The sequence below is a fragment of the Lepisosteus platostomus genome, chromosome 6, assembly GCF_059453375.1.
Source record: "Lepisosteus platostomus isolate fLepPlt1 chromosome 6, fLepPlt1.hap1, whole genome shotgun sequence".
Taxonomy (NCBI): domain Eukaryota; kingdom Metazoa; phylum Chordata; class Actinopteri; order Semionotiformes; family Lepisosteidae; genus Lepisosteus; species Lepisosteus platostomus.
Window position 1 is genome coordinate 35024071 of NC_142616.1, and position 27974 is coordinate 35052044.

The 27974-nt window shown below is 34.6% G+C and overlaps 2 protein-coding genes across 2 annotated transcripts in view; one reads left to right on the forward strand and one right to left on the reverse strand.

Annotated features, from left to right (window-relative positions):
* LOC148661626 (catenin alpha-3-like) overlaps positions 1–27974 on the forward strand; it is a 600833-nt gene that overhangs the window by 175441 nt on the left and 397418 nt on the right. The gene's annotated exons all lie outside the window — the stretch shown is intronic.
* Positions 16585–27974, reverse strand: part of LOC148661627 (leucine-rich repeat transmembrane neuronal protein 3-like) — a 107104-nt gene continuing 95714 nt past the window's right edge. Inside the window, exon 3 of the mRNA XM_088635642.1 lies at positions 16585–17224. Coding sequence (XP_088491768.1) covers positions 17030–17224 — 195 coding nt within the window. The 3' untranslated portion in view covers positions 16585–17029. The remainder of the gene's footprint in view (positions 17225–27974) is intronic.

Sequence of the window (27974 nt, forward strand, 5' to 3'; positions counted from 1 at the left end):
TGTATATGGAAAATATATGGATTTATAAATATAAAAGGTTTTTCTAGCTCATATTGAATTCTGACATGTAGTTTATAATTAAAATTCAGGAAATTGGATCTAAGTTTTATTTCGGTTAAGTAATTCATAGTTCATTGTGTCCACTGGAGCTAAAATGCTGTATACTGTATAACTTGTATCCTGAGAGAGCAACCCTGTAAGTTCATGTCAGAAAACATTGCAAAGATAAAAGGAAACAAAAGCTTCATTTTCTTGCCAGGATTTGGAGCATAGAAGGAACACGTTGCTTTTTCATTTATAAATATACTGTACCCACAGGTTAGGTTTCAATATTAAAGGTTTCAATGCACTAATCAGTCTGTAATTGCTTTTTCTTTTTCTTGAACTTTACAGCTTGAGCTGTTCAGTTTCTTTATCACATCTGTTTAAAATTGCACATCAAGCAGTCACACATTTTTTAATATTTGGGCGGTGCTTTTGTTTCTTTACTCCATGAAAGCTTTGATTTCTAACAAAAATGAAATTGATGCAACACTTTTTAATTATTTTAGTAACAGGTGTCATAATGTAAACTCAATTGCATTACCAGAAATGACAAATGGAAAGAATGATAAACTTGGTTATACAAAATAAAATTATGGAAATTGAGGCCTGCTTTTCAATTTACAATAACATGCCTGTTTGTTGCTAGTATCCAATCAGTCCTGATCATTGCTTCTTGATTGGAACATTCTTTTTGACAAAATTCTTAACCTTGTTAACTGTATGAATTTCTCTGATTTTCAAAGTAAATGTCAAGAATTCCTCCTTAATAATGATGATCTTGAAACACCATTCACATAAACATTGCCAACTGGGCAGTGTTGCATGAGCCAACCAATTCACCACACTGAATGGAAACCATTACATACAGTATACAGAAATGTTCACTTACTGACTTTGCTTTAATATATGGCAGACATAATTTCAGACATTTAGGAAATTTTCCCTGACCTGGAAATCCTGCACTTTACAATTGCATCATTTGTACAAGTTGCTCTGTTTTTGGCTTCTTTTTTGAGTGTAGTTTGCTTCTTGTAGTAAAGTTTCTCAATCATCGTGCACTTCTGAAAAGTGCTTGTTAAAAATGCTGCTTTTTTTCCTACTGCATCTCTTAGACTATAGGTTTGTTTGAAACACTTGTACACTGTACATGTAAGAGAATAATCATTCTCCCAGTTTTGATGAAAGTAGCACAGTACATTTTATTTTTTGGACACCTGCCTCAAAAAAACCATTGTACAAAATTTCCTCCCCAAGTATTTTGGTTGAGTAGAAAGCTCTCAAGCTTCCACCCATCAAATACAAATGTTCCATTATAACTAAAAGTCCCAAAAGAAGTCTAATTGATTGCCACTCAGGAAGAAGTGTATTTTGATTATACAGCAAGGTTTTCTACTTGATTATTTTTATTTACCAGTTCATAGTGTTTTTAGCTGTAATTAGATTAGTCTCTACTCTTTGCCTTGAGGGATTTATGTGATCTAATAAGTCTGTTTAAAGAGCTAGACACATTTATAGCTCTTGTATATGTTCTTGGAGCATTTTGACCTTTTGGTCAAATATGTGTAGAACTGTGCTATTTCTGAAATGATAGGGTGAAATTGCTTTGGAGAAATCATAATATTTTTATACTTTGATCTGAGAATGACCAGACGTGCACACTGTCAAGATTATAAATTTGCTCTTGCATCTGAGTTGTGGACAAACTTTCTGCTACAACCCATTTACAGTTTCTTTTATTGTTGCCATCCGCAGCATTTAATACTTTCATTATAAGTTTTGTTTTTTGAAACACATTTAAAAATGTCACATAATATTTACTGTGGTAATACCCAGTGTTTAAGCAGGTTTGTATATTCCAGTAGCTCGGGATCTTCAAACAAAAATGAGTGTACGTCCTTTGGATATCAGCCAATCAGTGAACTGTTATAGAAAATGTCTCTGGAATCAGTCCAGGGAAGAGCAAACAAATATATTCTGGAGCTAAAGGGAAGTTAAAGGCTGAACTGAATGCTTTAAGTCTTGAACAGAGAAGACTGAGGGGACATAATAGAAGTATTCAGAATCCTCAAAGACATTGACAAGTCAAACCAGCAGACTGAACAGTGAAACATGAAAGACGAAAAAGTCAGAACTATGCAAAAGTACATTTCAAGCTGAGAACTGTAAGCACTTTTTTATTAAAATTGATGTAGAAGTATTGAACAAGCTACCCAGACATGTTGTTGAAGCCAATACTTTGGCCTCCTTCAAGAAAGTGCTGAATGAGTTCCATTGATCATTTAGCAAATGCGTTAGATGAGCAGAATATCCAACTCTTGTTTATACTGTAACTCTTATTTGTTTAGGGATTCTTGCCTCTCTTCTGGTCTATGTGGAGAGAATCACACTGTCTGATGTTCACTTGGTCAACATGTTCCAAGTCAGTAGATGAGTTGCCATCATACAGGTTTGTGATGTAGAACGTTTAGTGACATCTTTCACATGTGTCTGTTATTTTCCATCCCCAGCAGTGCTGGGCTTAAGTAAAAAATATGTACAGTGAATGATCTTCAGTTATCACGCTACATATACCTCATTCTTGTTTTGCAAAGTGTGAAGTGGGAAGCAGCGTTATATGAGATAGAACACTGCTTCCGATGCTCCCAATGACCAAGGCGGCCAATGCAACTGCTTCAAAAGGCTGTCCTGAAGCTTAATCTGTCATGCCAGATTTCACTCATCAAATCTGCCAAATGGTGAGGTGAACTGAAAAATGTTGGATGGCTGGTGGCTCCAGGGTTTATAGTAACCTTAACTTGGCATGATCTGGTATGAAAATCACTTGCTAATAGTGGGCTCTGGTGGCTTGTATAGGCACAGCTACATCACCTCCTATACCATGGCTCTCGGAGAGCATCTGTTGGCCTATGACATGTTATTCCACAGATTACAGTGTTTCTATTACAGCTAAATTACAGCTAAAGAACAAAACAAAATATATAATATTTTGCACAAGTTGAACCACTAGTGGTTCTAGGTTGTAATCAGAATCCTTTAAAAAATGCGGCATAAAAGCATTATGAAGACATTTTCAATGTAAACCTGTTTTTGCTTAAATTTATTAAAAGTAGTGTAGGCTTTCTTCATTTTACAGACATTGAGCTTTGATTGATGGACCTTACACAATTACACATCCAGTGACATTAAAACTGTGACATTACTTTTTTTTACTTTGGCCAGTCACATGAACTTCTACTTGTCTTTTAAATGTCACTGATATGAGGAGACAATAATGGAAATTGTTCTCAGAAATAATGGAAATTATTTCTTTTTTATATTATTTATCATCATCATAAGAGAATTAGAGAGCCAGAACCTTTTCAGATTTCATTATTAATCTATGCTCTAATTAAATACTTCAAGATTTAAAATCTTACTGTTCTGTCTCATTTACAAATCTTTTATTATTAAAAATTGTCTTGATATCCAAGGTAAGGTACAGTTGTTGCAGATTGAGATTGTTTCATGTTAACAATTCTGTATACATTTTTTACATTTGTTGAAACTCATAAAGGTTGGATCTGACCTAAATGCTGACCTTTCTGGCCAAATATGCTAAAACATAAAGAACTGATAATTTCTGTCGATTACATTTAATATTACTGTTTCTTTTTATGCATGTCTTTTTTTTGAATGATCAATAATATTATCAGATTATTATAATGATCAATAATATTTTCAGACCTTGTTTTGATTAAAGTATTCTTTAAAGGTATGTAATCATTAAATGAAGAGTGCTTAATTTTACTTTTTCTTCCCCATATGATCTGCATCATTACCTCTTAAAATGATGGCAACAATAAGTACAGTATACAGTACATACATTTTTTCACATAGGGTACCAAAACTGAAAAGCAACCATTTGTATTCATATAGCCCTATACTTGATTACCACAGGTCTCAGAGTACTCGATAAGAATGTACCAGCTAACCTTGCTGTCGGATATATAGAAGCGTGGAGAATGTACAGCTGAATCATGACATTTGGCACCAGAGCAATCAGAATAGCTGCACCACAAGTACAGCTCAAAATGTGTACTATGCAGGAAACATGCTGATTAAGCTTGATTCTTAAAGATAGTCATATCTGAATTTTATGTCAAGAAATTGATCTGGGATTACTAGGAACTTTTTTTTAGGATGCCTCTTTTCTCTCCCCTGTTAAAACTGACAGTGTGCTACTTTAGGTTAAGTAGCTGTTTTGACAACTTCAAAAAATCCCTATGAATCTATTCTCATGTAAAACTTTTGAGTTTCAAGGCTTGCTTGGCGACAATGTTGTACTTAATAGCATTTATTTCATGCATAAAGTATACTTTTCATTTTCATAAGGTCACTTGTATAATGTGTAAAACATATTTTTGTCAATGCAAGTCATTAAGTAATATTGTATTTGAAATCAAGTTATGAAATGCCTCTTAAACCTTTAGATTTGTGGTAAGTTATATGGCTGATTTCCCCTAATGTAGCCTGCAGTCCCTGCATCACAGCAATTAATATGTTGCCTAAGCAGTTTGCTTGCCTGTGTCTTCTCATATCTTGCAATAGATTAAATGGTTTTTAAGATATACCTAATTTTGCAGAGTTGCCTGTAGTGGAAATTCTGTGCCTGAATGCCATATATAACTTAGTCGGCATTTTCTAAGCCAGGTAGTGTTGACAAAAACAGGTACTGATTTATTCCATGCTGAAAAGAGAAGAAACACAACATTTTGGCTATGGAGCCTTCTTTGGGTGTCGTTGACAAAAACAGGCAATTATGATGGTGTGAGCAAGAAAAAGTTTTTATATGTTCTATGTGGATTAAATACTAAAATAAATTGGGCAAATTACAGTATCAATGTATGTTTGACATTTTCAGATGATTTTAGACAGTGTGAAAGTGATAAATACAAACCTACATGGTCTCCAAGTAGTATTTTTACATCTTGGTGTGAAGCTTGTTATGTGTAAACTTGAAAAACTATCCTCATGATGCTCATGGTATCAATCATGATACACAGCAGGTTATGTGGGAAGCTGAAGGGAAAACAAAGAAATTCAATATTAGAAGCTTCGGCTCTGAAACCTCGGTTGGATTCCCAGGAGATATTTTACAGTACTCAAGTAAGACATTATTAAAGGTGTGATTTCTTAACGTGTAACAGTTTTTGTTTGCAATATCATATGTAATAAACTTTTTTAATTTAGTTTTTAAAGTGTGTTTATGACTGCCTATTTCCAGTATTTTACTGAGACATGGTAAAAGCAGGAATAGGACCAGCTTGTACTGTCTGCCATCACGTATTAGCACAGTTTAAATGAAAAGATACATGTATTCTTTTTTAACAGTAGGTGATGGCATTTCCTTATTCACCACATCCTTACAGATTGTTTCCTCTATATCTTAAGAGTACAGTAGGAGCCAAATTAACAGTGTTACTTGTTGTGTAGATTGTGAGTTGGTGCTCACAAGATTGAAAATTTAACTTCACTCTTACCTGGTTTCAGGACTTGCTGTTCTGTTTATAAAGTAAATATATGTATTAATGAAGGAAAGATGCAAATATGTATGTAATATTATGTATCTCCTTAAGCAGCTATTATCTTAATTGTCCTCCTCATGTCTCTAATGATAAAAATATTGCTAATAGATATATCTTAATCAAAGTGAATGCTAATTAATAGTGTAATCAGGATGTCTTGTAGATTTGAGCCTAAAGTAAACAGAAGCAGCCATGACCTTGTCATCTTTTTTTAATCGCATTGAGTCCCGATGTGGGATTATTGTTCAAGATACTAGCTCAGTAATTAGTATAGAGGAGCTGCATTTTACATAATTTCTTTCCTACATTTTTTTAAAGTTAATCACAGACTGTAGATATAACTGAATTCCCTCTGCTGTATTCGGGAGGCATCAAACATGTTTTCTTGGTGGGCTATAAACCCCACATTTAGAAATTGAATATCTATAGAACTGCAAAAAAAAATCCTGGAAATTTCAGCAGTGTCATAATGAAAATGGCATTATTTGTCAGTTTTGTTATACTGTAGCTGTTGAAATCACAGCTTTGCCTAGTGAAATGCTTTGTGCTGACCTTTATACAGCTCTACATTTAGCCTATTAGAATTCCCCCCAGCTGTCCTATCAGGTTGCTTGCACTTTACTGCTGAATACAAAGCAGCACTGTCAGGATTTCATGATGCTTTCTGGATTTAGACAGTAATTTCCTGTTGATTCTTTTTTTTTTAATTGACATTTTTTATTTTTTAAGACATTTTGCATTATAATGCCTGCAATTAAACAGTGAAATGAAATTGTTTCTGAAATACTGCATATTTGTAAATATATAATTTCTGGCAGTCCAGAAATTTATTTTTTTATGTGTTTGAACTGAAATGTACTGTATACTACTACTAATAAATGGCTATTCTCAGTGTGTCTATTTGACTGTCATCCCATCCAGAAAAAGAGCGGTTATATTCTCTCAGTCTTGCCTTGCTTATGTCTCTCCTATGCTTCAAAGATATTGATGCCCTTACCAGGGCAAGACATTTTCTGATGAATGGATGTGCATTACTTTTGTACATTAGTGGCAGACTAAATGGTTATAGGTATCCTATACATTTTTTAGAATTTTTCAATGTTATGTTCCTCTTATTTTCAATGTTTCTTTTCATTATTAACAAAGTCAAATTATGCAAAGTTAAATTTGTTGTTGTAAATATGTTATTCATAACTATACCTACTCATATTTTAGATTAGATTCGATTGAGGTTATTTTTATTTAGCCATGAGACATTCTTCATACAGCAATAACAGTTTAACTGCAATGGTAAGAGCCATAAACAATAAACATTAATATGCCTTCTCCTGCATACAAAATACTGATCCTATCAAAAGTCTTGTAGAGCTTGTTATTCTGTATTTATTTCATGTTTATATTCAATGATGTAAAGAATATTTTCAGGTCAAGAGATGTTAGTGTCTGCTCACAGAAGTATACTAAAGTTGTAAAAAATGCTATGAAACTAAATATCTGGTAACTATAAAATATCAATATAGTTACAGCATCACGTTTGAGACTTAAGGGCTTGTACATTTATTTCTCTTCAAAACATAAGCTGCTTGATTTTTAATTTCAATTACATTTCATCCATAATCCACCCATTGAGACTGAATTCCATTATATACTGTACAAAGCTGAAGACGTAAGAAGGCTTTTGTAAAGTAAGAGGGAGTATTGTGTACATCAATCTTAACAACCCTACAGCCTGCCCTTTGAAAGTTTGTTCAACACTGGCCTGCAAGTAAAATGATTCTATATTCAGTACATTGTGGCAGGATTATTTTGATTTTATATGCTCTGGACTTATAGTTACATGATGAAAGGAAAGCCATTAAAATGGAGTGGCTACACATTACAGAGCGTTTGTATGCTTGCTTGTGCAATGTGTAATGTGTAGCCACTCCATTTTAATGACATTTGTTTTCTTTGTCATTTAATGGATTGTGTAAGTCATTCAATAAATAAATGATTCTTCTATAATGCTTAAAAAGTTCTTCCAGCATTGTCATTGTAGATGATTAGTCATATGCTAGGATAGATCATGAACTCTGTGTAGTGAGCCATTCACTGTCAATGTCAAAACAAGTACAGAATATTGATTCCTGGTTTTATATCTTAAATTATATTGTTTATTATAATACAGTTCAAAGTGTAATGTACAGTAAGTCATTGTTGCTTAGTTTATAAATGATTCAGGTATAAAATTGTCTTTGGAGCTTATGTGCATAAAAATGGGATTATTAATGATTAGCTTTTGAATAGATTTTAATATAACAAGATAAATACTATAGTATACCAAACAATTAGCATTGAGGAAATTATCATTCAATTTTAAACTGGTGTGCTTTTGTTTGGGGCCTTTAAACTTTAATAGTGTGGTACAATTGTATTAACTTTAACATATGCATCATATTTGCTAGTTTTATGCGTAACAAACATGCATCTCTTCTGTCTTCATACTGTAGCACCATAAATGGTGTGGAAGGTGTCAAACAGCCTGCAAAGTACTGTACATGCAAATGAAAGGGAATATCTCTCATGCATCAAACGATGCATCAGGTTAGGTACTGCAGGAACTTAAAGATCTTAAGTTTACTGACAAAGGTTATTAACAAAAGTTATTAAGAATCATTTGACCATATCAGAGTGTGAAGTTGTATACAAATAGGGATATACTGTGAGTTGCAATATATAAAACAATCCATATAAACTACATACTTCTGCAAATGTCAGGGTTAATGGAATTTACTTCTCAGAGGCTTTGTATCTTACAGGTCAGCTATGTGGTTTTTTTTCCCTTTAGTCATCTCCTTTTGAATATATTTTTTTGATAACATTTGATAACATTACTATGCGTATAATAATAATTCCTTACACTTTTATAGGATCCCCCTCCAACACCACCAGTGTGAAGCACACACCTGAATGATGCAAATGCAGCCATATTGTGCCAGTGTGCTCACCACCCATCAGCTATCAGTGGGGAGGAGAACCGAGTGATAAAGCCAATTAGTAGATTCTGGTTCTCTTTCTATCTTCATTCTTCTCTTCTTGATCTCAGTGCTCCTTGGGACACTGTTGACCATGTTATCTTACTTTCTCATCTTGAGACTGTGTTTGGAGTTTCTGACACTGCTCTCAAATGGTTTAAGTCTTACAATAATAACAATAATTGCTTACACTTACTGTATATAGTGCTTTTCTGGACACTCCACTCAAAGCGCTTTACAGCTAATGCGGATCCCCTCCACCACCAATGTGCAGCTGGATGATGCAACGGAACGGCAGCTGTAGTGTGCCAGAGCGCTCACCACACACCAGTTGTCACGATTGTAGTCCCTCTTCCTTAAGGGCGCTCCGGCTCATTCACTTTTTAGTTGATTTTGTGCACATGCTCCCCGTTCCTACCTCCCTACAAAAGCCAGATGCTCACTGTTCCCGGCTCTGCATTGGTTTCCTGGACCAGCCGAGTCTGGGACCTGGAGCGCCAGGTTCCGTTCCCCCTTTTTCCCCCCGACCCTTCGCCGGATTCCGCTTCAGTTTTTAACTGTCATGTCTATCTACAACCCCTCGTTTGATTCCACTCCGGCTTTTAACTTTGTTTTGTTTGTCTTGGATTTATCATGCGGCTCTGGACCTTTGCCTGCACTGGACTTCCCTTTGGACTCCCTTTTGGACTGTTCGCCTGGACCACGCTCCCCGGAGCACCTTCGTCACGCCCCTCCCGGTTCCTCGGCTCCACCCTGTGTGTGTTAACTCCCTTCCGGATTGTGTCCTCTGCATAGGGTCCTGAAAGAACACTTCATAACACCAGCTATCAGTGGGGAAGAGAACAGAGTAATGAAGCTAATAGATAGGGATTATTAGGAGGCCGTGATTGGTTAAATGCCAATGAGAATCTGGCAGGACCCCAGGGTAACATAGCTGCTCTCTCCATGAAACAATCTGGGATTTGTAATGACCACAGATAGTCAGGACCTTGGTTCTATGTCTCATCCAAAGGCTGGCACCTTTTTACGGTATACTGAACCCATTACTATACTGGGGGATTAGGACCCACACAGACCGCAAGGTGTGCACTCTCTATTGGCCCCACTAACACCTCTTCCAGCAGCAACCTTAGCTTTCCCCAGGTCTCTCATCCAGGTACTGACCAGGCTCACACCTGCTTAGCTTCAGTAGGTTGCCAGTTGTGAGTTGCAGGGTGATATAGGGAATTTTATTTTAAATAAGTTTTTTACCATTATGTGCAAATAAAAACAACAACATTAAGGCTCAAAACAAAGCTGGTCTGAATGAGTCATTAGCGCTCAGAGGGAGTGAAATTCCATGTGAGGGAAAGGAGCTGTCAGGATAGGCTCTGTTTGGAGTTTACATACTCTCTGTACCTTACCATCAGCAGATAGACAGGCTTTCTCAGAGTGTGAAAATGAGAGAAAGAAAACAGTCTGTTGCTATTTTAGTAAACTTTGCAGTTAAGTGACAAAGAGTTAGTTAATTGGGTTGAATACACTAGTGCCTAGTGATTAATGAAGATGTAAAGAGTTGATGAGAGGTTCTAGTGAGTATGATGAGCATTTGCTTAGTAGCTAATGAAGACCAAGAGAAAAGAGTTAGAGGAAAATCTAGTGTATTGTGTGAGTAGTGCCAAGTGCATCAATCTGCGAAAGATCTGAAAGGAAGTCTTTCCTAAGGGGGGAGAACATGAATGATCTAAGATCCTTAAAGATCCTTAGAGATCCTTAAAGGAATAAGACAGACCACTTAAAGTGCAAAAACTGAGGTGACATGCTGGCAGTCTTCAAGTTTGGGTGGTGTGTGTCAGAGTTTATCACACCTACTGACAAATCAGTAACATATTTGGATTCTGGTGGCACATTTGATTTATAACTTGTTACATACTGTATAAAAAGAGTATAGGGAGTCTATACTATTAAAACAGTATTGCACTGGTAAGAAATCACTGGTAATGAATAATTACATATTTATTAGAAATGATAAGATTATATAGTGTTACCTCTTGTAATGTAGTTGTAGTTGGAGGTAAGTTTAAAGTTCAGAGTTTGTAAGATTTATAAAATGTACAGGCTGTTCTCTTCTTTGAATAACTGATTGTATTAAATGGTCAATATTAGTAAATCTTATCCATAAAGCAAAGTAATTGCAGCTGAATAACAATGGTTAAGCACCATCTCCTACACATTTTCTTTTGGGAGATGAGAGCATTCTTGTCTTGAATACATGCAACCAGCAATAACTGCAAATTCCCGGGTTGCATTGGTCAGGTTACAATAGGCTGGTACATAGGCTATCATCTATTGTAATACTGTATATCTTGAGTATACTCAAAGGGATTTGGGTAAGAAAGTCTCACAATCTAATGCATACTCTGAATTCATTTTCAAGATTAACACTGATAATACTTATTTTTTGGAGATAGTCAGTGTCATCCACACAAATGAATAACCTACCATGCTATCTTGAAATGAATTTTTCCAAAAACAAGTTTAAAAACAGCAAAAAAAACATAGTATTTGAGATGAATAGAGTAATGTAGAACTTAATGTACTTTATCTAAATAGATGGCATCACAATGATAGTGTTAGCTGGAAGACAAAATATACACCTTACACTGTTTTTTTTTTTTGCAAGCATCATGAGTTCCCACAGTACTCCAATAAAACAAGCTTAGAAAGAAGATGAGCTGGATTTTCTCTTCGCTGATTCAAACACATGTGATTGACAGACTCATGTGTTTTTTAGTCGTACAAACTAATCTCAGTGCTTGTGGTCTAAATGACAAATAGAGGGTTTTAGAGGTTTCACAGTGCTGGAAATTCGTTAATAGCTGAAAGGATGTAGTTTCATATATTGTATAGCTTAAAACTAGTGAAACACAGTTGCAGATGCATCCCTATCTGTGGATTAGAAGTACTAAAGTCTAATGTACCGGACAGAACTAGAAATAGTTTATCATATAATTATGCATGGTTAGAAAATAAAAATGCCATTTGTTTTTTGCATTATACTGTATATTAATTAATTTGGCTTATGATTGTGTAGTGATACTATAGCATTCTTGTAAATTGTCTCTTACATGCTGTAATGATGTGTGTCCTTAACACTCCCTAGAGGCCTAAATTGTATTACTTCAGAGAATGTCATTACAATTATATTGTAGTATAAATTTTACCTTCATGAATTTTGGAGTATCATAAATACATTAATACAGTAAAAAAGTCTGTATTCCATTTAAAGTGTGATGTATCTGCTCAATCAAACTTAAGAGGACTTTCTTTCTGTTGAAGAGAACTATTTTCAAAATGAAAGGATCTGACCATATTTCAACTTCATTTTCATTTGCACAATCAGGAGCTCTTGTGACCTGTTTAAAATCTATGACAACAGAGATCCAATTCAGCGCGCAATAGCATGATAATTATGGGATATTCAAGCATAATCTGTGACCTGCTCTTATAATATTTGGTCATTTTTAATTGACAAAAAGTCATTATCATTAAGAATAATAAAAATCATGTCTTAAATATGCCCTTTATGTTAAAAGAAGGGTTAAGGTCATCCATTATTTCTTTTTTAGAGCAGTCATTTCAGAAATAGAAAGGAATTTATTATACTCTAGCTTTAACAATACCCCACATCTGTGGTGTCTGTGAACCTCCATTAACATACTGATGTAGCATACACATCTGTGTACTGTAAGTACATTCCTAATGCCCGCTTTCAAAGTAAATGACACATTAGGTCAAAGTTTATCTTTACTTGGAATAATTTCATTAGTAAATATTTTGAGTGGTACTTCTGCTATATAGCACTATCCCATGCATTTATTATATTTTTCCATTACTGAATACAGTGTCTTTAGTTTTCTCCTAGATGTGTATTCTTAATTTTTCTCAGCAAGCTGCAAACTTTTTTGTACTAAACGTAATATGGATAATACTGTACATACAGTAGCAGTTCAATTCTGTTTAATTTTCAATACAGTACCATTTATGGTTAATTATCTTTTTGCTGTAATCTATTCCACTGAGGTCCAGCATTTGTATGTCAAAAGTACATTTTTACCAATTAATATTGATCTTATTTTGTTCATTTAACATCAGAATAAGACTTGATCATGAGTCTGACTGACAACCGTGCATTATCATTATTATTTAAGGGTGTTTAAGACATGGTTTGAGCTACAGCTACAGCTAATTGGTAACCAATTAAGTTTTAAACTAGTTCAGGGTAGCTGCATCAGCATGCATAGGCTGCAAATCAACAAGTAATAGGTTATACCATGAGTAAAAGAGAAGAAAGAGAATGCAACTGTGTTTCTTCTTCAGGTGTGAGCTCCACGGCCGAAACATGTTTTTTCTTCTCTTTTCAGTATAGAATAAACCTATTACTTGTAAGTTTTAAACTACCTAGTTAGATGTTTTCAGTCTTATTTTATGCTCTTTCCCATATACAGTATTTGGAAGAAAGCTGTACAGAACTGCATTCTTTTATCCAACTTCCTCTTATGAAGTTCTCATTTCTTTTCCTACCTACCTTGGTCTATAAGAAATGTTCATATTATCTGTGACATCTTCATGTCTATAGGGTGAAATGATATGCTGCCTCAACCAGTGGCTAATCAAATTGTTAAAACAGTTTCTGCACGCAACTTTTCTCTATATCACTATCTTCTCTCAATTAAAATCAATCCACACACAACTGTCTTTATTTAGGATAGAGGTCTAGGAAAAATGGTTGATAGTGCTATGATGCTGTATTTGACAACATTTTCTCTTTCTATAACAAGTTTAGCACACCAGTGAAATCATCAGAAAGATGCTTTGAATGTAGGCAACACCACATACTGTAAGTGCTTCCAAATATAGACTGTTCCCTCTCTGCCACACATTAAAATTGTATCTAATACCAAAGAGATACATGTTTTAGAGTATCCGTAAAAAAGGCACTGTTGGATTTGTGACAAATGTGCTTTCAGATGTGTCTAATGTGACATTGCTCTGAACCTTCTCAATGACAATTCTTAACTCACTAGTTGTCTTCAAGCATTGTAAGTCTTTTGCTTGTCATGTTGTGTTGTCTTTTATTCACTTTTTGGGGAAGCACATAATAAGTGGGAGTCCTAAGCATGAGGAAATTATTTCTCTCAGAACTATTGCTTTGGCTAAAGGGCTTTATTTGCTGGGTTTAAAGAAGTATAACTGAACTCGTGGCTAGTGGTGTTCCTGTTTTGTTAAATACAGGTAATAATTTTAGAAAAAGTATTGAAGATATGTTGGCTTTTCCTTTCTTTGAGTCTGATAAAAGACTGCTTCTCTCTTTTCAGATTACTCTTCTATAAACTTGTTAATTACCCTAAAGGCAAGGAAACCTGTGAGCATTATTGTTAATCCCATGTGAGATATTCAAATAGAAATTCCTTTAAAGCAGTTATCCAGCTATTGACATTGACGCCCTCTCATGACTTTCTGGCTGCATTGCTGGCGTCATTTGAAATAACCCTGCCACTCAGTTCTCATGATAAGCTTTATGGTTAGATGGTTAGATATAACTAGCACAAAAGAGTCATAACTATACAACTTTCATCAATAAAAGTTTGACTACCACTTCAAGTCTTTAAACTCCCCTTTACGTATATTGTGTTTTTTGTTCTGCTTTCAGAAATTAATATATTATTTTTTATACAAATTATCTCTGCCACTTGAGTAACTTTAGAACCTATCTTCTATTCCTTAAATGCATGACACATCATGAGAGTATGCAGGTTTTGTTGTTTATATTGATTTAGTTGTGTTTTCGTTTCCATAGCTATCTTCCATGAAAAAGGTGCCACATATTTTTCTATGCTGCCACCCTCTGTGACATGTCCTTGGCAGGGGTTGCTGTAACACTCTGAGATAAGAGGTGAACATTTATTTCTGAATTTTGTCCCTCATGGAATAGTAAAAGACAGGAATATATGTCCTCTATACCCTTAGATGCCTCAAGAAGGCTAAAATTTCATGCAACCTGTGTTTTGACTCTTTCACTGTTTCCTTATATCTTCCCAGATTTGATCTGCCTGTATGATTTGTCCCTGAAGTTAATAATTCCTACATAGAGGGCTGTAAAGCACTTGTCATGTTTTGCTGAGGTTACCAAGGTCACAGGGGCCAACTGCAGACCACTGGGGAGATTTTGACATTTTATGTTAAAAGTTGTTCTATAGAAAATTAGAAGCTCTTACTTTTTCAACATTTCAAGTAACATTGCCTTTTTCATTGTAATATAGAACATGTTTAATCTACTGTTCTATAAAATAAACTGCCTTTATATGTCAATCTACTTTAATAGCATGTGCTGGTTCTACATAGATTATGAACTGTACTTTTAAGAATATTTATTTAAAGGTGGAAAGGGGTTGCACGTTTGAATTGCCCAGGGGCTTACTGTTTCGTTCAGTTAACCAGAATGAAGCATAATGACAGAAAATCATTTCCATCTGATGGCTGATTGTGGATTAAGTTAAATTAATCCTGCTTGTATTGCTCAGTTTGTAGTCCAAAAGTCCAAAATAACTTAGATCTCTGTAGTATGAGCTCTATAATGTTCTTGGCCAAAGAACATTTGAATTGTGCTGCTTTTTTCACATTTTCAAAGATTTCACTCTAATGCTTTTTGCAAATGCTCAATGCTTTTTAAACAGATTTTTTAAAAGGCCCTGAGAATCATAAAAATGTAGCTAAGCCAATACAGCACAACAGTCTGTAACGTACTGTACATAACTGTAAATGTATTGTTGCCTTTGCCTGAAAGTCCAGCAAATAGGGCTCCCGATTGGACCCTGGAGTTCAGTAATGCCTAATTTGTATCTGGGTGATTTTGTTGCCTACTCTGATCAGGAGCTCATACTGTAAGTGTCTGTATATAACTGGTTAGATGTGACCCCCTTTCTTCTGGTCAGACGTGCTAGAAATACTCCATATCCTGCTGGGCAGTGGCTTTTGAGAGAACTGCCTCTGATCTCGCTCCAATGTCCTCCTCTTTTTCTAGTGCTCACAGTGTGAATAAGATGCAAATGATCTGACAAGTACGCTATTGAGAGGGGTTTTTGTACATTGTTTTGATTTCGCCTATGCTGGTACAGTCCGCTTAATTGATTATGGTCTGGATTTTTAAAATCTAAAACCAATCCTATTGAGACCTCACTTAAAACCAAATAAGTCAACCTGGAAACCTGTGTGTTTGTAAAATTCTAAAAAAAGCTTTTATTCTGATAAACTTTTTTATTTAATAAACATTGGAGGTTTATTCATTTACCTTCAGAGGTCCACCAGACCACTGTATGTTATTGTTTATTCACATGAAAGGGCAGTTTCTTAGAGTATAAATATAGGGTCCCTGTTGCCATTAAAATTGAGGGGCCAAATTACCATCAAGAGGCAACACTGCAACATAACATTTGTTTTTTTAAAAATATGGATTTTAATGAAAGCTCTGGGTGAAGCTAATAGTACTCCACTTTCATAAAAACATAATTTTGTCAAAAAGTATTTTAATTCAAGCAAGACAATTTTATTTTCAATTTAGAGACACCCCTTTTGGATGGAAACTCATCAAAGCTTACTTTTTCTTTGTGTTAGCATTTTTATAACTTCATACTAAATCTCTCAAAATGTCAGGTCATCAAACCAAAACAACTTTGTGGGGGAACATCTATAAAGGTAAGCTCTTTTTGAAAAGACTCACGTTTAGTTCAGAAAAAAATATACTGCATTGAATACCGAATACCTAGGATATAATTATGCATAATGCATTTTTGCTCGTAACAAATCCTTTTTTTGCTAGAGTACAAACACTATTTTAGGTTTCCTTATAATAAAAAAGTTAGGAAATAAAATAAAAAATGAGTACGCATAAATCAATAGGGAAAGAAGCATTGTAACTTAAATTTAGATTCATACTTTGTTCTTTATAAGGAACACAAATGTTACAGATTACAGAACATAATGTTAAAAAACACTATAGAACTCATTTGTAAATTAAAATTGTGAGAAAACATAAAGCAATTACTTTTTTTTCATCCAAACTGTATTCATTATGAAAAATACAATTATATTTTACAGATTTTTTTTACATACCACATAGGTTAATGGGATGTTGGGAAGAAAAGAATTTTTCTTTAAAAAAAATATAGCACAGCTGAACAGAGGACAGCAAAGCAGTTCTGAAAAATTCCAGTTCAGCTGACATAGTGGTACGTGCCCCTCTAGCCAAACAAAGTCTCATGAAGTGGAAAGTGTTTTGCTCTTTAAGTGTCACTTAAAAATCCATTTACGCTCATCAATACAGTAGTTTCAGGATTCGTTTGATGTCCACAAATACATTTCCTTTTGCTACATACGATCTCCTGGGCGTGCTATTGTTATTGTGCTCAACTCGATGTCTCTCTCTCTGTGTATGTCCATTGATTCTTCTTGGATAGCAGTTTCAAAGGGTTTAGAAGCCATGAATTCCTGATGCACACCACAAAATGAAATCGGTGATTGGTCGAAGGTGAGAAAAGATGAGACATTCATCGACAACGGTATCTGGGAAAAAAAAAGAATTGTTAATTTAGGTCTCTGTTGCACTCCTTTAGTTTTCTCCTGATAAAAATAACATCAGCTGTTTTTGATCATAATTTCTTTTAGATTATAATAGTTGACATTATTATCATACTAGTAGAGATAAGAAAATCTTCTTTGAAATCTGTAAATATTTTTCCTTCTAGAATAAACTCACTATTCAGTATACAGTAATGACAGAATAAAGAACACTACTTAAATTTATATCAAACGAACAGTTGTTTAATTGGGATCTCTAGCTGTGCTACCTTATCGCTAGCAAAGTGTGGAATAAGAGAAGGAACATAGCACTAAATTATGCACCTAATGAGATGACTCCTCCAACATCAGCTCACATATAGGCACAACTTATGTATAGATTCTCCAGGGGAAAGCAGCAGCAGATGATTTCTAGTGGGATTCAGATGTCAAGGTAGCTGTCACCAGAGGTTGTCTTTTGCTTCTGAAAAGGAGCACTCTAGATCATAACCTAAAGTACACATGAACAAAGCCTCACTGTCCCATGGCTTGTAGTCTGGGCATTCAACCATTAAATATATACTCTAAAAATGCTAAAGTAAACCTATAGATTCAGAAAGGAAAAATATTTTTATATCATAGCCTTACCAAATATGACAGATATGTTCCACCATATTGATTTGACCAAAATACGTTATGTTAATATTACTGGATTTAGAACCAGTTTGAATTGTCTTCAGTAGTGACAGACCTGTTGATTTATAAAGCAAGCATCTGGGTGGTACTCTTTGTTAAAATAGATTGCCCACAATAAAAATAAATGGATAGGAGCCGAACCTTTAATTTTTCTCCTTGAACTGATTTTGTATAAATACCATCAAACTTGAGTTTTTTGCAATGTGTTACTAAGTGTTTTCTTAAATAGTTCTAATAGCTGATTCATCAGGAGATTTTAATTTGCTGTAACAATCAGAAATTGGGACAGGGAATTTGAACTTTCAACAAGTCCTTGCAAGTTAGTTCAAGTTGTCTAGAAAGATTTAAAGCATAACTGCACAAGACTTTGACTAAATCCAGTGATTTTTCTTGATAGAATCGTTCTATCTTTCTGCTTGCAACTTCTCATTTTAATCACATTTTTCAGTACTATCTCAGCAGCTGAGTGATGCCATTTTTAGTAAAAATGATTCAATCAGTGAGAGATTGTCAACCATAATTATTGAACTACTTTCCCACAGAACTTAACATGCTACAAAATTCCCAGTGACAAAAGTAGTACTGCAATTAACAGCAGAGGCTGTGCTCACTTCTGAATGACTTCAACACAGTAAAACTGCATATGAATCCTGAACCCCAATATTACAAATTACCAATAAAGTTTGTTTGATTGTTCCATTTTCTTAATCATCCTCACACAGGGCCCCATAAATAAATGTAAGTGGTTGGGAATTTTAATTTAGTGTGATCAGAAATTGTGACAGTAAATTGCAAGAGTACCTGATGACTTTTAGGAACCAAACAAAATTTACATACATGGATTCTATACAGTATAAACAATGTAACATTTATTGATAAATCCAAAACATGCTTAACAAATGTAATAGTATACAGTATAAAGGTATATGTGAAATGGTGTGCTGTGATATGGAATGTGATCAGGGATTACAAAGATCAGAGTTAAATGCACATTGACTGTAATTTGTTACACTCTGGCTTGTAGAGTCTTTCGTTCTCACGTAACTAAAACACATTTCTATTCTCAGACACAAGTATATATGCATGTATTATTGTGAACTAATCATCAAATGTGTTTGTAATAATAGTTCTTTAGAGAATAACGTGATTAATGAAGAAATCCATTGGCCAAACCTCCCTGATGAGTTTAAACTTCACTCTAGTAAAAAGACTGGACTGGGTTTCTCTGTGACAGACAGAGGAGAGAAAGCTTTACCTTGCGTGGGCTCAGGTGGCTCTGCCAAAGCAACGTCTTCCTTATTTCTGTGTTTAAAAACAGTCTATGCGCAGTTTGTCCTTTTGAGGTCTGGAACGTTAGGCATAGGAGGAACTCAGTTCATTCCAGCTATAGCTAATATTCAGAATACCCGGTTATTTTGGTTGTTGACATAAAGAAAGAGAACAACTGTCTATTTCATTGATCAGGCAAAAATAACATGGGGTTCATGAACACAAGATTTTCTGTTTTGTGAAGAATATCTTGTACTGAATTATACACTTTATGAACTCATGTTCTGGGCCTGGCTTCTTGAAGAAATGTTTGAGTCCAGACTTGGACTGCTTGTAGTCATGTTGTAAAAGTCAGTTGGCCAGTTTAGATGGAGAGATTGAGAGTGCCAGTGATTGTTGAAAAAATATTTGTGTTACAGTTTTATAGTGAGACATCACAAGTTGGTGATTTGCTGAGATGCCATCAGGTATACAGTAGTTCTGGTATCCATCCTACAGATCGCTCAATAGTGGATCTTCTTTTGGGTTACTGACCATGCCCTATGACTTAAAGATCAGGTCCAGAAGATGTGCCTAATGGTCTCTACTAGACATCCAGGTGCCATCAGTGGACATCCATTTGGGGAATTTAGATCATCAGTGTTCTGGAGAATATCGTTGTCCAAAAGACAAACTCACCTCCCTTGCTTTTCCACACTTAAAGACCACCTGGTCATTTTGTCATTTAAGAGGCCACAAAGAGGGGCCTATTCAGCTACAATCCTGCGAGTTCAGAGAGAAGAACCTGGCTGCTCAGTCAATTTATTAGAAATAATTAATAACACTTAATTCTAAGTTATATAATAGAGCTTGTCTCTACACTTTCTAGAAGACTTTTCCGTACTGTATGTTTTTGTTACATTCCTTAGTCGTTGAAAGTGGATGAATAGATAGATGGTTTCTTATGTAATTTACTAATTACACAGGGCAGGTCATAGGCCACAAGTAAAGGGGAGGTGCCTTGAGACTGACTGAAGCAAAAGTAATGGTCCAACTGATTAGAAAGTGATTGGAACCAGATAAACTAACAGTGAAATGAGCAAAAACTAACAATGAAATGAACAACTTTCATTTATAAATAAATGTATGTACTTATGATATTTTGCTATATGTGATTGTTCTCAGTACCGCAGGAATTGTAGAAAGACTAGATGTGGGCAATTACATGCAGAGACCCCCTCAAGCAGGGAAGAAGGTGGTTAACCAAAGGCATGTCTTCTGGAGATGGGGACACAGGAAGTGGTAGAAAATAAAAGTAATAAAAGAAAACCTATATAAATGGGATGTGGCATTTCCAGCAAGGCAAATGGAAAGTCAACCCATTTCTTTCTAGTGAAGGGTGAGGAACCCACCATCTGTAGGAGGAGGATTCATCTCTTTCCCTACCGCCTATTATTCTCTATCACAACTAAATTTACTGAACTATTGTGTGGAATACATTTACAGTATAAAGAGTGCTTTACATAGTGAAAGAACTGTGTGAACAGCACCTTTAGTCACACAGGAATTTGATGGAACACTATTATTTTGATATGTTCCCCATTTCTAAACCCTGAGGCAATGAACAGGTTTTGTAAGCTTCTTTAACTTGTCGGTATAATTAGACTTGTGCAGGAGGGATGAATTGGTCCAGTTAAGCCTTAATTGACCTTTCCAGGTGTCTTGTACTTTTTTACCATAAAAAATGGATTTACAGTTTTATTTAATGGGATTCCTCTTATAGCTAGTTAGGCCAATTGACTGGAAGTCTGAAATAGCAGGATAATATGGTTGTGAAGGTGTCCTGCAGGTAAGGAAAACCCAAATGCTCGTGTGCTGTTATTTTAGTAACTACAAGTTTTTCCCAAAAATTTTACTCAAAGCTTTAAGCAACCGGAGAGCCTGACTTTGCAAAGTTATTTAATAAATTCACTCACTCAGGGAGTTATAAAGCATTCTGTCAATCAATTCATCTTGCCCTAAAGACATTAGTTTAGAACTAGTCATTGGTAGAGGTCAATTTTTTTATGAACTTCCTTCTTCAGTGTCAGAATTTTTCCACTTTCTTTATATCTGATTCACTAACTTATTGTGACAGTGGAAATGTGTGTAATGTACTGTATTGCAAATTGTTATAAGTCATAAGAATGTTGCTCATACTGTAGCATACTGACAATTTTAGGAAATAATGTCAGAATACTTTTTATATATACAGAATACACAGCAAATTCATGCACATCTAATACTTAACTTAGAAAAATAGTAATGTATGTTTAGATAAACTTTTCAATGAACTCCTTAAAACTAGAAAAAAAAGACATTTTTATATATCTTAAAATGTGCCGTGACATTTCTATGCAGGTTTCGTCTTATCTTTCTTTTGTAGTACTTTGTTTTGTGTTAACCTTTATTTCCATAGTATCCCTTTAGAAGCATGTCCTGTTTCTTTCATTATTATTATTATTTCTGCTTCTAAATATTTTCATTTTTACTGGCTGATGTTCTTGTTGGTCAATTACAAAACATGCACACAAAAGAAAAAATCTTTTATTTTAAAAAACATTCAGCATCAATGGCATCAGGAATCTTCTAACGGCATTTATTAAAACTGCCAAAATCTATTCCTTGCAATATTTAGGGAGCAAAAAACAAAGTTGAGGCTACAATTAAGTTATGTACGAATATCATCAAAATCGAAATACTCTCAAATGTTGTTATGGTTTAATTCTATTGGATATTACTGTAGTGTTTCACCTGTGATACCAGCAGAAAGTTTTGTTTGTTTGTTTAACAGAACTCTTGCACTGAGCCATTTACAGAAGTGACGTAACCCCCCTCTGGAATCTAGATAGTGCAGAACTCTGCCATGGCAGAGGACTGCTGTTTTGGCATGGCAGAATTATCTGCAGTCTAGGGAGTGGCCCTGTGCACGTTTGGAGTCCATGAGAATACAGGATCCAATCCCTGCAGGAATGGGAAAGCTACAATAATCACTCTTGCACATAACCATAAAAAATGTTAAGCCACTGAAATTCATAACAGATTTAATTCACATCTGACTCATTGCAAGATAAGTAGGGAGAAACTAAATAAAATGCCTAAATTTTGCACAGTATATCAGTGTAAGCTGATTAAATTGTTTTTTGTTTTTTAAAGTGCCCATTTGATTCTCATGTGTTATAACACACATTACAGTATGTCCATTCTTCTGCTAATCTGAATACTTGTGTTGCTGTTGACAGGGACCTTCTGTTTACACAGTGGATTTGGTCCTCGGGCATTTTTGTGTAAATAGAGTGTATATGACATTTATAAACCTTGATTAGTGGGAGCTGTTTTAACCAGCTTGTCATTTTCACAGAACCCCTGTGCTGAAATGTCAAAGGAATTATATTGCTTATTCACTTGCTTTATTTTGAAGATATTATTTAGTTGTTCTGTGGGTCACAGAGCTTCCAAACTGCAAGTCACTTTCCTGCTGCACTACCAAAGGCTCAGAACAACATATTTTAGTTAAGGATGTCACTTCATACAGAGGGCACCTCTTTTACTAATATACATATTTAAAATCACAGAGCAAACACTAAATTTAAAAAATATGGAAAACAAAAGTGAAAAATAAAAAATATGCGTGGGCAATTATTAACAAAGGTATGTATTGTATAAATAATGATACATGGCTCCTGGCTGCCTTAATAAAAATTAAGGAAATACTAATATTTTGTGACATTTTTAGGTACAGCACAAAAACTGTTGTCTCAAAGTATTCATGAAAGTCTCAACTCCCTTCCATTAAAAATGAAAATTGTTTGATAATTTAAAATAAATGTCAAAATGTGTATTGGAGCTTTGATATTTAGATACTGATCTGTGTGCACTGCAAGGGATTGGTCTCCCGTCCAGATTGTAGTCCAGCCTTGCAACCTGTTTTATGGGATAGGCTCAGTTTGGGTTTTTTACCAGGAATACGTGGCTTTCTGATAATGGATAGATATGAGTATTGTAATATTAACTCAAGTTTGGATATTTAAGCTGTTTATTTTTATGATGATGATGTCCAGATCAAGGTACTGGGAATTCAAGGTAATTCAATATACTGTATAAATGTGGATGAAGTAGTAAAAATGAAGTTTAATTCAGACTTACAAGGGCAACTATGTTGGCATCTTGGGTGATTTAAATTTACATTCCAGACATACAGTACTGCTGTATAATTAAAATGTTTAGTAGCACTTTAGCAGCTGCAAAATATATTATGAATGCATCACTATCAAAATTGCCTATGTGGCTAAATGACGCATTTACAGTATATACTGTACAGGAATATGACTTAATAAACATGAGATTAATTATTAAAGATTAGTGCTTACCAGGTTATTGACACTGTTGATTTTCCATGTATACTGCATATTTCAAGTTATAAAGAATTTATTAAAGAAGATTGCAAGTCATAATGTAAAGCATTATTGAATGTTTTTTTTAATGGAGAAAGTGTCCATGTAGTGGTTTAGTAGTACAGAGAATGATATACAATGTACAGGGATTTGTACAATGGTCAAAAGGAAATTCTAAAGCAATTCTGTCTAGAAAAAGGCTGAAACATCGCATTTACTAAGGCCACAATATGCACTGGAAATCCTTATAAGCACAATGGTGAGTTATGGATAGAATACAGTAATTTACCGAAGTGCACTGTTTAATAAAATTAAATGGATGTCTTCAAGAAATACCAAAAAATAGGATGAATAACTCCTCATGTTCGTAATCATTTTGGAGTTCATATGTATTATTATAGTATGAGTCAAAGGATGACTTGAATCAGTTAATAAAGATATACAGTAAACATATCTTTGGTGACAGCAGTATGGAACAGTGGTTAAGTTTCTATAATCTAGATAGGAGCGCTGTGGGCTCACATCCTAAGTGGTACACTGCTGTTTGACCCTTGAGCAAGGTACTGTATTTCACACAAATTCCTCTAGTAAATGGTTGCTCTCTAATCTTCATCATTGTGAATAAGTGCAAATCAGTGCAAACAAATGGCATGTAAGATTGACTGGATGGGGGTGTAAAGTTACATGTATTTGAAAGTTTTTGTACAGTGGTTTTAACTCGCTTCCCTCCCTTTACTTTCTTGATTTACTGTTATTTTTTACTCTTTATAAAATAAACAATGAGTATATTCTTTCATAATAGTACTTTCTTGAACCCACTCACGTGTGAGGTTGCATCAGGAGAAAAACTATCTTCATTAGTTCAAATGCAGAATTAGTTCAGAATGAGCTTCTTCAAATGTGCAGAAGCTGACAACAGATATTGTATGTTCCGCCATATTGATTCAGCCCCTGTGGTATAGAACAAAGCTTGCAGTATAAAGCTTATCTAATTACGTTTATTGATGAGCGTTTTGGCAGAGTTTCAGGCATTTATTATATGGCTCATACCTAAATGGCCTGAAGACCATGAGTCATCAATAAATTGCTTCACTTAGTAATTAATTTTATTCTCTGCTTGGTACTCCCCTACCCCCTTTCGCTGGCATGGCTTCAAAAGCTTTTTCATTTGCATTGTTGTAGTTTTGAAATTCAGGTTTCAAGAGACTGAGAAGAACAGTATGAAAACCACTGCTTGTTAAAGACAACAGCTTCACATCTTTACAGAAGATTAACATCAAGCCCATAGCAGTACTTATTGGCCACCTTTGTTCATACACAATAAATAAATATACACACATACTGTATATTTGCATGAATATATTCATATTTAGGATTCTGTAAATGGATAATATTTTTAAAGCATAGCAGTTTAAAGGAGTATTATAGAGAATATTTGTGCTATTAGCTGAAGGTTATACTGTACATTAAATCATACATTTTATTTTACAAAACAAACTTACAAAATTAAATACCTGAGCCTCACAGAAGCTAGTAATGTACATTTGAGAACAGACAGACCTTAAATTACAGAGAATAGACTATAACCTATATCCTGAGAAAAGTTTTAATATATTTATGACAAATCTCAGAGAACTTTCAAATGAAAGACAACAAACAGCAGATATTGCATTTTCCCATACCTAACATCTTCACTATTAAAACAATATGTAGTTTTTACATTTTTTACTATTATAGAACAAAACACAAAAAAGTTTAAAAACATTATGTACTGTAAAAAGCATGGCACAAAAGTAAAAAAAAATACACAAAACACCATTTATGAGGGTGGCAAAAATATAGGAAATGCTGAAAGATCAATTAATTAGTACAACTACTGTAGCTCTTCACTGACCTGGACATCCCAAAAAATGTATGTGAAAGCAGAAATATAGTGTTCGAACAAAAACAATCTGGATAATTGGCTCAAAATAGAATTCATAATCATAATTCATAATCTTGGACTGGAGTCTCCAAAGCCAGTCCAAAATGGATATCAATGAATATAGATCAGTCTTTAAGTCTCCTTTCAAAAAGATTCACAGAATTAAAAATGTAAAGGATTCTAAAACATTCATAAACAAGCACAATATTCTTTGACAATATTTTATTGTGTGTCATTACAAAAATTGAATTATGTGAGTAAAGATAAAGGTTCACAGTGAGATTAAAAAGATTTCCATGCTGGAATGTTAATTATGGCTACCAACAAATATTGTGGTGATTATTAATTTGCCTGACTGTTAGGGAGGAGGGAGGCATTTTCGAGGGGCTAACTGATATGATATCTGATATTTGTCAGATTTTTGCATAAAACATGAGTTTCTAAACAAGAAAATGAAAGAGCTGTTTCTAAAAACTATTTTCCAACAAAATCTGGTTTGGTTTTAAAGAAATCTGATAATTTAATTGATAATAGAAATCCCACTGGTAATCCAGTTTGAGATAACAGTACATTCTGTTTTGATTACTTTAAATTGATCCCATATGGATAACGTGCTATCACTGGAAGACATCAAAAGTATATCTCCTTTTCTCAGAAAATGCTTGTATAACTGTTTCGTATCAGTAATGACTGTAAAATGCTCTCTTTACTTGTTTCAGGTCTGTGTCTCATTACACAAGTAAAGTAGCAAATAGGCAAATTTACGGGATATTCTTTTTTCACTCATATACAGATGCAGCCATTCAAAATGGGTGAGGTATTTCACGGCATACCGCGACACGCCCACCGGGGTATCACGCGGTATCACGTGTGTCACGTGACTAGCTATCCGGCGTCGCCTTGTAAAACCGCCAGGGGGAGCTTAACCTCTCATGTACAGCATTCGAGCCTTTAATTTTGAACTGTGTATTACAGCATGTTAATCATCAGTCATTCAAATGTTGGTATATTTTATGAAAGCAAGATTGCTCAGTTGGACAAAAGTACACAACCTACCTTTATCAGAAATATTTATGCATCAAAGCCTTTACTGAAGATATTACTAATAGTATTAATAATGGATGACTTTGGACAAGCTGTATACTCAAAGTATAATTTCTTTAGCACATTTGTACAAGCACTTGGAATCTGTCCAAGCCATACTTTGTCAGGCATTTTGTTTTACTTCAACGGGCATAAAAACTTCCTTGCTTTTAACAGGGCGTTTCATAATTTCTAACTACGAAAATGATTTAAAATGCGACACCTATCATGAAAAGAAAAAAATACACACCAGTATTCCATTTCTCCCTAAACATTGTAAGCTTTGAAGTCTTTAACTAACGTGATACTGGAGTCAACAAGCATACTTTTAGAATTTGATTAAAAGGGAATATAATATGGAATCGCGTATCTCAAGAATTTAATAACGGTATGATTATATCCGTGTACTGCGGCAGGGCTGTTTCGCCTGCCTGCTTATGCGAGCTGTCTTGTAGCCTACTGGTCTAGGTGCGTGACTACCAACTGGCAGGTTGTGTGTTCGAATCCAGCTGGTGCTGGACCTTTCAGTTTTATTTATTTATTTTTTAATCGCGTAACATAAACATATTACCGTATGCAAACTGTACTGTATACAATATGTATATGTATATTTAATGTCTTAACTGTGCCCATTTAAGTATTGAATATTCATATCTAATTTTACCACTGAAGGGAAATCTTAACATAAACATACAGTATATGGCTGGTCTCGGTACTTTAAAGAAAAAAATACACACCAGTATTCCATTTCTCCCTAAACATTGTAAGCTTCGAATGAAACCACTAAATAAAGACATAAATATAGAAATCTTAAGATTTTTTTTATTTAATGTTGGTAGCAGGATGAACTGTCAGAGTGTATATTTTGTCGCAAAGTTGCTACAAGATGTTAACAGTGAAAAAGGTATTTAGAAATGAGTTATTTCAAGATGAAAAAGAAAACATACACGAAACATGGTTTCATTACGACCAGAATCGGTCTTGAGATATTTTTAACTTGATTTACAGTATTCGAGAGGTATGTCTTAACACCGATACTACAGTGCTTAAGTACTGCTCACATATATGTTTCTAGGTTTATATTATGCATTTCATACGGTCAAATTACTTTTGAGCAACTAATAAGAAGCGCTAAACGGTATGCGTTTTAGTTTCGTTTTGTGCTGGAACCCGTGGATTGATTAGAGATATCAAGTACATACAAGTCATTTTTTAAATGTTGTAGTTCGTCTTGAAAAAATGTTACGAGTACATCATCTATCAACAATTAGGTTCTGTTTCCATATTGCGGATTTTGGTTAGGTACAGTATTATCAAATCCAGTGGCGCTGTGTGTTACTTTACTGAGTCCCAATCTGTGATTGAAACCTGT